The following is a 13,790-nucleotide window of genomic DNA, read 5'->3' as shown; positions in this document are numbered from 1 at the left end:
CCTAAAATTGCGTTTACGGGACATAGTAATGTCGTAATTCAGCTCTGAGTGTGACACTTAAGATTCAGTCCTACACTTCGCTGAAAGTGTGAGTAAGACGCTTGATAACTAACTTTTAAGTGCAGCTTTCAGCGAAGAATTTATTTACTCTTAAGTCAACTCTTAGCAGACTTCTTAGGAGTCATTCTAAGAAGCTTGATAAGTACGGCCCCAGACTTTTATGTGTGTGTATATGTGTAAATAAATGAACACTGAAATTCAAGTATTTATTTTATATATATATATATATATATATATATATATATATATATATATATATATATATATATATATATATATATATATATATATATATATATATATATATATATATATATATATATATATATAGCTATAATTCACTGAAAATCAAGTATTTTTTATTTATATATATGTATATATATATATATATGTATAGCTATAATTCACTGAAAATCAAGTATTTTTTATTTATATATATATATATATATATATATATATATATATATATATATATATATATATATATATATATATATATTAGGGCTACAACAACTAATCGATTAAATCGATTAAAATCGATTATAAAAATAGTTGCCGATTAATTTAGTCATCGATTCGTTGGATCTATGTTATGCGCATGCGCAGAGGCTTTTAAAAAAAAAAAAAAAAAAACTTTTTTTTTTTTTTTTTTTTTAAATAAATCTTTATTTATAAACTGCAACATTTACAAACAGCTGAGAAACATTAATCAAAATAAGTATGGTGCCAGTATGCTTTTTTTTTTAAATAAAATGCTGGAAAGGATAGAAATGTAGTTTGTTTCTTTTATCCGATTATTTATCGATTAATCGAAGTAATAATCGACAGATTAATCGATTATCAAATTAATCGTTAGTTGCAGCCCTAATATATATATATATATATATATATATATATATATATATATATATATATATATATATATATAAGAAATACTTGAATTTCAGTGAATTATAGCTATAAATATACTCCTCCCCCCTTAACCACGCCCCCGGCCACCCAACCATCATCAAGGATAACTAAGAAGGGTCTCTCCTGGCAACAAACTGTCCAGTGTGCAAAACAACAACGGGGATTAAAGTGAGGAGCTTTATCCTCTCATTTTTGTGACGGTTTCATTGCATTCTCTCTTCTTTATTATCGTTTCATTGCATTCTTGTACTGAATCTTCTCAGGACTGCGTTCGATTCGTGTACAGGGCGAGTGACTTGACCTGCTGTATAACACCTGTGGTGTCACGCTTACCGTAGTGCGCGAGGATGCTCTGAGTAGTGACCACCTGTTTGCAGACATGGCAGACGACGAGATGAAAGTCCTGCGGCGAGGGAAACAGACGGCGGTGGAGCATCTCTGGAAGAGGAATCAGACAATCGAGGCTTAATGACAACTTGATGAAACTGACATTATTTCCCAGTAAACATAGGCGCAGGCTGAAATGACGTGACGGCCGCCATCTGGTCACATCTCGCGTGTTCCTGGGTTTGGTCAGAAAGGTTTAGGAACAATAATTAAAAAGGACAAGAAAAAGTTTAGTCAGGAAACCTTGGGAAATCTGGCTTTTCGGCTACTGCACACAGTGAAGCTGTGGGGGAATAATTGCAACGTGTGTGGGTGTTTGTGTGCAGGAGCATGTCATGGTGACATCCTGAGGAGGAGAGCGTCTGAAAAGTTTGCACCATCGGATCTACTTAAAGGGGAACTGCACTTTTTTTTGGAATTATGTCTGCATTGAAAGGAAAATGCGAACGTTGTGATACGTCTGTGAAATGAATACGCCGCATGCTTAAAGTGAGCAAAATATGTAAATATTACATGTTATTCTGAATGCGCCTCTTACTACATTACATTACATACTTTCAGGACGTACCGTAGTTTGCGGACTATAAGGCGCACTTAAAATCCTTTCATTTTTTCAAAACTCGACAGCCCGCCTTATAACCCGGTGCGCCTAATGTACGAAATAATTTCGGTTGTGCTTACCGACCTCGAATGTATTCTATTTGGTACATGGTGAAATGATACAGTAAGTGTGACCTGTAAATGGCAGTCACACATAAGAGATACGAGTAAACTGTAATATGATGGCAGTCAAACATAAGAGATACATGTAGACTGCAATATGATGGCAGTCAAACATAAGAGATACGTGTAAACTGCAATATGATGGCAGTCAAACATAAGAGATACATGTAGACTGCAATATGATGGCAGTCACACAAGATATACAGTATGTGTAAACTGCAATGTGATGGCAGTCACACATAAGAGATACGTGTAGACCGCAATATGATGGCAGTCACACATAATAGATACGTGTAGACTGCAATACGATGGCAGTCACACAAGAGATACATGTAGACTGCAATATGATGGCAGTCCCACATAAGAGATACGTGTAGACTGCAATATGATGACAGTCACCAGTCTTTCCCATAAACTGCCAAGATACCTGTGGCGGTGGGGGCGTGGTTATGGGCGTGGTCACCATGACATCGTCGAGTGATTTGCATAATTTACTACAATGATATGATTTTCTCTAAAAATGCTCAAAAAATGTATACTTACTAATTAATAATAACAGTTTTGTTTTAAACGTCCATCCATCCATCCATCCATTTTACAATATAATTATAACACTTTATGTACATATTTATATACAGATTTGAACAATAAGTTATTCACTGAAATATATTTATTAATTGTGGTTCTTACAAAAAATATATCTTATAAAATGTAAAAGCTAAAATGTCTCTTAAAGCTTTGCCCCTTTAATTAGTGCATACTAAATAATTTAACTTTAATATGACCACTTTAATGTGCCTTTTGTATGAAAATAGACCTGACTAGACCCGCTCATCGGCAGTGCGCCTTATAATCCGGTGTGCCCTTTGGTCCAGAAAATACGGTATATAAAACATTCATGGAGGTGTTTGATTGTTTTTAGAGCGCTTTATAGCGGATTAGAGTGACTCCCATTGACTCCTTCGTTAGTTGACTTGTCTGTGTTTACTAACAAGACATGGCAGAGCCAAAGTCGAGTTGCTTAACATGGAGATATTCTCACTACATTTCTTTTGTCGACCACAAAGAAAAGAACATTTTAGTTAAATGTAAGTTGTCTTGGATCAAAGATCCTATCCTAGCAATTCAAATCTGCTGAAACAGCTACAAAAGCAACATGCTTCGACGGAGCTAGTAAAGAGAGACACACTTCACCTCCTAAGCAACAGCGGCTGGATTTTAACGAGGCACTGCGCACTGAAGGTACTCTGTCAATTCTCTTATACCTGTATACTCTTTCATTCTAGACTTCTAGAGTGTTTGATTATCACATCACTCTAAATGTATAGACTATAAAGTTCACAAACATAAAGAGGGATCCTAGTGGGCCAGGCCAATCTTTCCTTATCTCTAAACTAAAACTGGGGAAATGTGTAGAGTGTTCTGGGCTTCAGACATGATTTTATTTCAGAAAAAAATGCCTGGTTAGGCTTTGTGTATGTAGTGTGTGCCTTCCTTTGTTTACAGCTATGTTGTTATTATCATGTTTGTTACTTATGTATGTTATGTTGCAGCTATTTAAACTAGTTTGTCAATTTGTTCTGGCCTGAAACAAATTGGCTCTTTGAAACATATCTTTGTGTGTTGTATGTAGACCACATTGGTTAGCAGAGTTCAGTGGTGCAAATGCATGTGAAGTTGATCAACAGATTGTATTATTCTCCACTGCAATAACAATACTGAAATTAAGGCTAAAAGGGCATTAAAGGGGGCCTAAAAAAAAATATATTATATATAAGTAACTATATAGTTACTTTTCACAGTAACGCATTACTTTTTGGTGTAAGTAACTGAGTTAGTAACTGAGTTACTTTTGAAATAAAGTAACTAGTAACTGTATCTAGTTACTGGTTTTCAGTAACTAACCCAACACTGTTTACGAGTTACAATAAATAAATAAAAAAGACCACTGTGTGCTTATTTTTCACAAGAATCGTGAATGATAGACAAAAATCCCCCAAAAAGCGCAGTTTCCTTTTAAACTCTCGGTGAAACCCCGTCTTTCAAGCTTTAGTTCTACATAAAAAAATTAACGATGAAGCGACAGCGTTGACGGCCTCCCTGCTCGGCCGCCAGATGCTAACAGGCAGCTCTACAAAGTAAGCTAAATGAGAACAGTGTGAAGAAGAATGAGAGAATGCACTTTCCTCCTAAGCTGCCAAGGAAAATGCAAAACTACAGCCTAATTCTGCAGCCTGGGATTGCGTTTGCAGCCAACTGATGCACGCTGCCAAATAGCTGACGGGCCAGAAAATGAGCGAGAAAAAAAGTGAATGTTACCAACACTATCACTCACTTCACCAGTCACATTTTGGAGTTACATCCACTTCCTGTTTACAGTTTAAACTGACATGAAAAAGGAAAGCAACATGTGTACAAGGCAAGGGATTCTTATTTTGTTCATACTGAAGAAACGAAACAGCAAAGAGCTTCCCGTAAACCTTGTGTACATTAATGAAACTGGAATAATAATCATGTTAGACCAGTGGTTCTTAACCTTGTTGGAGGTCCTGAACCCCACCAGTTTCATATACGCATTCACCGAACCCTTTAGTGAAAAATAAAATGTTTTTTTTCAAATTCAAGACAACGTTATATGTTTTTGGTAACACTTTAGTATGGGGAACTTATTCTAAATAACGAAGACTTAATTTAGAGTTATTTGGACACTAGGGTAACATATTCTAAGTAATAAAGACTTAATTTAGAGTTATTTGGTTAGGGTTAGGGTTAGGGTCAGGGTTAGAGGGTTTGGCTTATAATAAGGCCATGCCAAATAAGGCATTAATAAGTACTTAATAATGACTAATTAAGAGCCAATATGTTACTAATTTGCATGTTAATAAGCAACTAATTAATGGTGAAAAGGTTCCCCATACTAAAGTGTTACCATGTTTTTATTTACTGGTGCACAAAATGAACCGTGCATGAACATCACCTTGTTCAAACAACAAAACCAACACAGTGAAGTTTGTATTTACACGATGAATCGGGTGTGTTTTGACCTTCGCCGAACCCCTGAGGCCGACTCACCGAACCCCTAGGGTTCTATTGAACCCAGGTTAAGAACCACTGTGCTAGACTATGATTAAATCTTTAAAAGGGAATTGTACTTTTTTGCGGGAATTCCGCCCATCATTCACAATGCTTATAAGAAACGAAAAGACAAATGTTTTTTTGTTTTTTTTCACTTTCTAACATGTGAAAATCGTCTCGTTCTTGGTGGCTAGCAATGCAGCTGACGGGAGCAATCAATGCTACCTCTAAATCAGTGTTTTTCAACCTTTTTGGAGCCGAGGCACATTTTTTTTCATTGAAAAAATGCGGAGGCACACCACCAGCAGAAAACATTAAAAAATTAAACTCAGTAGTCGATGTTGACAGTAAAAAGTCGTTCTGGCAATTGTAGGATATGACTTTAAACCATAAACATCACTATAGCTCTTGTCTCAAAGTACTGTCACGACCTGTCACATCACACCGTGACTTATTTGGAGTGTTTTGGTGTTTTCCTGTGTGTAGTGTGTTGCGCTCCTATTTTAGTGGCTTTTCCTGTTTTGTTGGTATTTTCCTGTAGCAGTTTCATGTCTTCCTTCGAGCACTATTCCCCGCACCTGCTTTGTTTTACCAATCAAGACTATTTCAGTTGTGCGGACGCTATCCTTCTTTGTGGGGACATTGTCGATTGTCATGTCATGTACAGATGTACTTTGTGGACGCCGTCTCTGCTCCTCACCCTGTAAGTCTTTGCTGTCGTCCAGCATTCTGTTTTTGTTTACTTTGCAGCCAGTTCAGTTTTAGTTTTGTTTTCCGTAGCCATCCTAAGCTTCAATGCCTTTTCTTAGGGGCACTCACCTTTTTGTTTATTTTTGGTTTAAGCATTAGATACAACGTTTACAAAGCAATTAGCTACCTGCTGCCACCTACTGATATGGAAGAGTAGTACGCGGTTACTCTGCCGAGCTCTAGACAGCACAGACACTCAACAACGGCACTTTATTTGCAGATTATAATTACTGGTTTGCATAAAATATTTTTAACACAAATAGGTGAAATTACATAATCTCCCAAGGCACACCAGACTGTATCTCAGTGGTTGAAAAACACTGCTCTAAATCACTCAAAAAGCATTTAAAAAAACGTCAACAATACTTAATTTACGTTCTGCAACCTGTATAATAACCGAGCTGTAGCGACATTGTTATTGTAAGAGCGAACCCCGAGGAGCTCTTTTTCTAGCGTTATAACACATCGGCGTGCTACGGTATTAGCCGTAAAAGCTAACTACAGCCAGAGATAAGCGAGCTTCTACGTCAGCACGAAACGCGTTTGAGTTTATCATGCGCACACATTGCGATAAGACACCAATCTGTACTGACTGAAAAACATGAACAATCATATTACAGTATCTGTAAACTATAACTGTAGTTGCAATAACACGTAGGAGGTGATGCGTGTATCATGATCGGGATTAAAGTGTGACTCACTCGATGGACCGTTTGGTGTTCGTTTGGTCCAGCTAGCCGGGGACGTTGTTTCCGGTTTATTTGGGTAAGCACTCCATTCATGTCAAAATAACATGGCTTCAAATTCCACAATTTGCAGCTTCAAGTTAGGGCTGGGCGATATATCGATATACTTCATATATCGCGGGTTTGTCTCTGTGCGATATAGAAAATGACTATATCGTGATATCCGGGTATACGTTCTCACGCAGTTGCTTTTAGCTGTGGGCATTTCACTACAGGCTTTTTTCACTCTTTCCTGTCTCTCCTTCTCACGGAGACGTAAAACAAGCGCACCTTCTTACATACGTCACATACAACGTCATACGCCCTCGCTGAGCATAGAGGTATTACACAACATTTTTAATGCATTTTATTAGATTTTTTAAAAACTCAAATGTAAAAAAAAATATGGTAAGTTGCAATAATTTCACCTCAAAATGTAGTGCATATTAGTGTAAATGGAAAAACAGTGCTGCTGTTTTTATGGTAAAAAAAAAAATAAAAAAAAGGCAGCTGAGTTGCCAGAATTTTACTGTAAAATTTACACTTGTTTTTTTACTGTAAATAAAAAAACCTGCAATTTTACAGTACAATTTTGGCACCTGAGCTGCCAGTTTGTTTGTTTGTTTTTTACAGCAAATCAACAAATGTCGATTTTTCGGTGTATTACTGTAAATGCCAAAAACGGCATTTACAAAAAGTGAAGTACTGTTTTTTTCATTTAGAGAAAAATGCTGTAAAAACCACCGTAAATTTCACAATTTTACCATGAAATCTATTGCTACTTTTACATTGCACAATTTGATGGATAACTTGCTTTGACATCATTATTATTAGTATTTATTTCTATTAAAAAAATGGTTTGAATGTTTGATAATATATTTTTGCATAATTAGACAATATTTAAGTTTTGTTGTACTTGTGCAATGACAATAAAGTCCTATCCTAAGTTAACATAGTTTGCGATTACATGGCGTACATATGTTTTTTTGCTCCCAAAATAGAAAGAAAGAATACATTTAGTAAAAAAAAGTTACAGTACTTTATTGATACATTTTATTTCCAGGCTTTCGAGGGCCAAATAAAATGACCTTGAGTTTGACACCTGTGAATTAGAGCTTCTAGTTTTTGATTGATTGTATGAATTAGAATGTCTGTACAAAGACTTGTGTCCAAATTGTGTTTTTATCTAACATTCCCTAGATGAGTCATTCAATGATGCATCCTGATTCTGGTCAAAATGAGAAGAGCTTCACTGATGAAAAAAATCAAAAATAAATAAATATGTCATTAGCGCCTTGTACTGTATAGCCAAGAATTATCTGCAAGGACAAGCACAAAAAAAAAAGGTTCACTATAACTTTGCAGAAAAAGGAGCTTCAATCACTCAGGCACTTAAATAATCACTCATCGGAGCTATTTTATAAATACACACAGGTGCAAGGTGTGTTTCCCTGTGGTTCCTTGCTGGGTATTAAAATGTCAAGATGCCAGTTAGTGGTAGTGGAGCTCCATTTTTGGCTCTGACAGAATGTGTGTATGTGTGTGTTTGAGGGCAGGGGGGGTTGGTATTTGTCCAGTGAATGTGAAGACTTTTCCCGACTGTGTGCGTAGCAAAGCGATGATCAAACACAGTAACGTGCTGCCTCTCTGGAGTATTTATACCCACGAAAGGTGCGAAGGAACTCCTCGGGTCTGCTCCCTGGAGGTTTTGACAGGCGGATAGCTTTTGGGGGGGAAAAAAACCCAAAACGACTTCGACTTGAAATAATCGCAAAAGCAGGCGTAGTTTAGTTCACGTGAAAATGCATTTGCAAGGTGCCGTGCCGAAGCAACAGGTGTTGCTATAACTCTTACCCGTAAGGATAAGTGTATGTAGGATAATATGTATTATATATCTTATATTATTTATTATTATTCTTGTCTATTGTGAGCGAACTGTGGTGCTGAATTTCCCCCAGCGATCAATAGAGTACTTTCTATTCTCTATTCCATTCTATAAGAGTAAAACAATGTGGAAAAGTCAACTTAGCACGTAACGTTTTGTTTGTGGCATGAAGCAGTTTGCATGTGCACATAAGGTTAAAAAACAAACAAACAGAAATGTACATATTTGTTTTTATGTGTCAGTCAGCTTGATAATTTATGCCAGTGTTTTTCAACCACTAGTGTGCCGTGGGAGGTTATGTAATTTCACCTAATCATGTTAAAATTATTTTTTGCAAACCAGTAATTATAATCCGCAAATGTGCCGCTGTTGAGTGTCTAGCGCTCGGCAGAGTAACCGTGTAATGCCCTTCCATATCAGTAGGTGGCAGCAGCTAGCTAATTGCTTTGTTGATGTCGGGAACATGGTTTGTCGTGATCACAATATGCAGACGACAGCGGGAGGCAGCGTGCAGGTAAAAAGGTATCTAATGCTTAAAGTAAAAATAAACAAAAGGCGAGTGCCGCTTAAAAAAAAAAGGCATTGAAGCTTAGGGATGGCTATGCTAAACGAAGCTAAAACTGAACTGGCTGCAAAGTAAACCAAAACAGAATGCTGGACGACAGCAAAGACTTACAGCGTGTGGAGCAGCAGACGGCGTCCACAAAGTACATCCGTACATGACAATCAACAACAAAATAGGAGCGCAAGACAAGAACTAAAACACTACGCACAGGACAACACCAGAAAACTCCAAATAAGTCACGGCGTGATGAGACAGGTCGTGATAGTACACCTAGATTGAGACAAGAGCTATAGTGATGCCTGCTTGGTTATGGTTTGAATTCATATCTTCATATCCAAAAATTGCAAGAACCACTTTTATAAATGTTTACCTAACCAGGGTCTCTCCAGGTATCAGCAGATCCAATTTAATGATTTTTAATGCAACCTAAAATAATTGTAATGCCCGTGTCCTACTGCAGATCGTTGCTATAGTCAAAAAGCTTACGATTGTCTGTATAGACCAAAATTGTAATAATTTGAAAATGATAATAAAATAAATAAACATTGATAATGTTGAATAGTTGAAAATGTTACATTAACTGTGGCCAAATTAAGCACTAATGTAAACGTATTATCTAATAGCAACAATGACCGTTTACAACACAATAAACACATGTTTCATTACTCTTGTCTTTTTTCCATTGCAATTAAAAGGTCAATAACATCCTTTACTATAAATAAGTACACAAAGACAAAAATAAAATTGGGACTCTCAATCTCTGTTAGCATAAATTGCACTTCAATAAATATTTAAGTGCAGTTATTTTCCCCTACCAGTTGGAAAAACTGGGTCCCTGGTTTGTTTTGTGGTCTTTTTTGTTGCCAATTGCAATTGTACGAATTTACTTAATGCCTCTGAAAATCGTATTTAATGTTTTTTAATGCCATTGAAGGCCTGAATTTTCGCAAAATCCATTTAACAACTTTTAATTATTATTATTTTTTAATGGCCCATGGAAACACTATAACCAAATAACTAATATAGTCAATGTAGTCTCTGTGTGCCAGTAGCGCTCTGCTATTTATATTGAGTAATGTAATACGAAATACTTTGATAAACGGTTTTCGCCTTGCATAGGAGAGTTTTAACTTGCGACCAACTGTAGTTACTGACAGTGGGTTTCTGAAGTGTTCCTGAGCCCATGTGGTGATATCCTTTACACACTGATGTCGCTTGTTGATGCAGTACAGCCTGAGGGATCGAAGGTCACGAGGCTAGCTGTTTACGTGCAGTGATTTCTCCAGATTCTCTGAACCCTTTGATGATATTACGGAGCGTAGATGGTGAAATCCCTAAATTCCTTGCAATAGCTGGTTGAGAAAGGTTTTTCTTAAACTGTTCAAATATTTGCTCACGCATTTGTTCACAAAGTGGTGACCCTCGCCCCATCCTTGTTTGTGAATGACTGAGCATTTCATGGAATCTACTTTTATACCCAATCATGGCACCCACCTGTTCCCAATTTGCCTGTTCACCTGTGGGATGTTCCAAATAAGTGTTTGATGAGCATTCCTCAACTTTATCAGTATTTATTGCCACCTTTCCCAACTTCTTTGTCACGTGTTGCTGGCATCAAATTCTAAAGTTAATGATTATTTGCATTAAAAAAAAAAAGTTTATCAGTTTGAACATCAAATATGTTGTCTTTGTAGCATATTCAACTGAATATGGGTTGAAAATGATTTGCAAATCATTGTATTCTGTTTATATTTACATCTAACACCATTTCCCAACTCATATGGAAACGGGGTTTGTACTTCTTTATCTCTTTTTTTCAACCAAAAATGCTTTGCTCTGATTAGGGAGTACTTGAATTAAAAAAAAATTCACAGGGGGTACATCACTGAAAAAAGGTTGAGAACCACTGGTTTAATGCATCCAGCGGGGCATCACAACAAAATTAAGCATAATAATGTGTTAATGAAATTAAACAATGGATGTCCGATAACTTTTTGCAACTCAACGCTAAGAAAACGGAAATGCTGATTATCGGTCCTGCTCAACAACGACATCTATTTAACAATACCACCATAACATTTGACAACTAAACAATTAAACAAGGCGACTCGGTAAAGAATCTAGGTATTATCTTCGACCCAACTCTCTCGTTTGAGTCACACATTAAGAGTGTTACTAAAATGGCCTTCTTTCATCTCCGTAATATCGCTAAAATTCGTTCCATTTTGTCCACAAACGATGCTGAGATCATTATCCATGCGTTCGTTACATCTCGTCTCGATTACTGTAACCTTTTATTTTCGGGCCTCCCTATGTCTAGCATTAAAAGATTACAGATGGTACAAAATGCGGCTGCTAGACTTTTGACAAAAACAAGAAAGTTTGATCATATTACGCCTATACTGGCTCACTTGCACTGGCTTCCTGTGCACCTAAGATGCGACTTTAAGGTTTTACTACTTACGTATAAAATACTACACGGTCTAGCTCCTGCCTATCTTGCCGATTGTATTGTACCATATGTCCCGGCAAGAAATCTGCGTTCAAAGAACTCCGGCTTATTAGTGATTCCCAGAGCCCAAAAAAAGTCTACAACGCTATAGAGCGTTTTCTATTGGGGCTCCAGTACTATGGAATGCCCTCCCGGTAAAAGTTAGAGATGCTACCTCAGTAGAAGCATTTAAGTCTCATCTTAAAACACATTTGTATACTCTAGCCTTTAAATAGACTCCCTTTTTAGACCAGTTGATCTGCCGTTTCTTTTCTTTTCTTTTCTACTCTGCTCCGGGGTGGACCGCTAGCCTGTTTATCGGATGGGGACATCTCTACGCTGCTGACCCGTCTCCGCTCGGGATGGTTCCTGCTGGCCCCACCATGGACTGGACTTTCGCTGATGTGTTGGACTTTCACAATATTATGTCAGATCCACTCGACATCCATTGCTTTCGGTCTCCCCTAGAGGGGGGGGGGGGGGTTACCCACATATGCGGTCCTCTCCAAGGTTTCTCATGGTCAATCACATTGACGTCCCACTGGGGTGAGTTTTCCTTTCCCGTATGTGGGCTCTGTACCGAGGATGTCATTGTGGCTTGTACAGCCCTTTGAGACACTTGTGATTTAGGGCTATATAAATAAACATTGATTGATTGATTGATTGAATACCATGACTGTATATATCGGTATTGGTTGATATCGGAATCGGTAATTAAGAGTTGGACAATATCGGCAAAAAAGCCATTGTCGGACATCTCTAATTAATTGTATCATTTTTCTTTTAATAAAAAATGAAAATGGGTCCCACAGACCCGAACACCCATCCATCTATCCATTTTCTACCGCTTATTCCCTTCGGGTCGCGGGGGCGCTGGAGCCTATCTCAGCTACAATCGGGCGGAAGGCGGGGTACACCTTGGACAAGTCGCCACACAAGGTTAATCAATTCATGGTAAAGGAGGTTGTGGCTTGTGCAGCCCTTTGAGACACTTGTGATTTAGGGCTATATAAATAAACTTTGATTGATGATTGATTGAAAGTGCCAACTTTAACTCTCTTTAAGTGCTGGCTGCTAACAACAACAACAACAATAATAACAACAACAACAACAACCCACCATCACGCAGCTACGTGACAGCTCAACTTCCTCGCCGAGCTTCACTACTTCCCCACACGGCTCTCCGTGGCGAGTCTCCCGGTCTGCGAGCGCGGAGGAAAAAACGTCAATCAAGTTTAACGAAAGTAAAACCTCATCGCACAAACGCCAAAATGAAACTTTGCGGGGGGGCGCATGCTGCTTCCACGTTAGCATTAGCATAAAGCTTCTGACGCGAGACGGGGCTGCCCGACGCGCCTGAACGGAGCTTAAAAAACCCCAAAAACAAACAAAAAACTAACAAACTTGGAAATAAATAAAAAATAGTTTTAAATAGCTACAGTGTGGCAGTCAAGTAGGGTCATGGCGTCGGGTTGCTTAAATCGCCTGTAGGAGGGCCACGGTACCGCCTCCTCATTTGTTGACAGTTACTTTGCTGCGTTCTGACAGGAGATAGCGAGTCAATCACAGGCACTTTTAGGGGCACTCACTTCCCGACACTTTGCCCACTTAAAAACAACAACAGCACCGCACGGAGCGCCGAAACTTACCGCCAACAAGACGCAATTCAGCCGCACTGACGAACGAGGACCAAGGCTGGCAAAGGACGCTATCCGGACTTGGTATTTGGCGAGCCAGTGTCGCCATTGCTCTTCCTCCTTGTTTGCTTTTACCGTCCTTCCTCCCCTCTCTCTCTCTCTCTCTCTCTCTCTCTCTCCCTCCCGCTGTTTCTCACGCAGCAAGGCTCAGAACTCAGCCTTTGACGTCATCTTCGGCCGTATTCGGTCGCACTCGGCCAGACTCGGCAGTTCAACGGTGAGTAGCGTAAACATTGAATTATTTCACGATTTGTTTTATTGCTGCATTGCGAAAAGTGTATGTCACGAAAAGTAATAAATACCAAAAAAAATGTATCAGTGTTTTTCAACCTTTTCTGAGCCAAGGCACATTTTTTTTCCATTTAGCCGATATTGACAAATAAAAAGTTGTTCTCGCAATTGTTGGATATGAATTCAAACCATAACCAAGCAGGCATCACTATAGCTCTTGTCTCAAAGTAGGTGTACTGTCACCACCTGTCACATCACGTCCTGACTTATTTTTTGAGTTTTTTGGGTG

The 13,790-nt window shown here is 38.2% G+C and overlaps 1 protein-coding gene across 4 annotated transcripts in view; it reads right to left on the bottom strand.

Moving 5' to 3' along the window:
• The window catches only part of atxn7l1 (ataxin 7-like 1), a 56,524-nt gene extending 43,142 nt beyond the window's left edge, over positions 1-13,382 (bottom strand). Inside the window, exons 1-2 of one of the 4 annotated variants that reach the window (XM_062066584.1) lie at positions 13,223-13,382; positions 1,306-1,410 (exon numbers count right to left, since the gene is read on the bottom strand). In XM_062066584.1, coding sequence (XP_061922568.1) covers positions 1,306-1,410; positions 13,223-13,319 — 202 coding nt within the window. In that variant the 5' untranslated portion in view covers positions 13,320-13,382. Of the gene's footprint in view, positions 1-1,305; positions 1,411-12,692; positions 12,984-13,222 lie in introns of those variants that run through there. The other 3 variants (XM_062066586.1, XM_062066585.1, XM_062066587.1) reach the window with 3 other exon arrangements.
• Positions 13,383-13,790: the final 408 nt, after the last annotated feature.

Source organism: Entelurus aequoreus, linkage group LG12 (genome assembly GCF_033978785.1).
Source record: "Entelurus aequoreus isolate RoL-2023_Sb linkage group LG12, RoL_Eaeq_v1.1, whole genome shotgun sequence".
Classification (NCBI taxonomy): domain Eukaryota; kingdom Metazoa; phylum Chordata; class Actinopteri; order Syngnathiformes; family Syngnathidae; genus Entelurus; species Entelurus aequoreus.
Note: the sequence above shows the minus strand (reverse complement) of the source record. Positions and strands in the feature narration are given on the sequence as shown.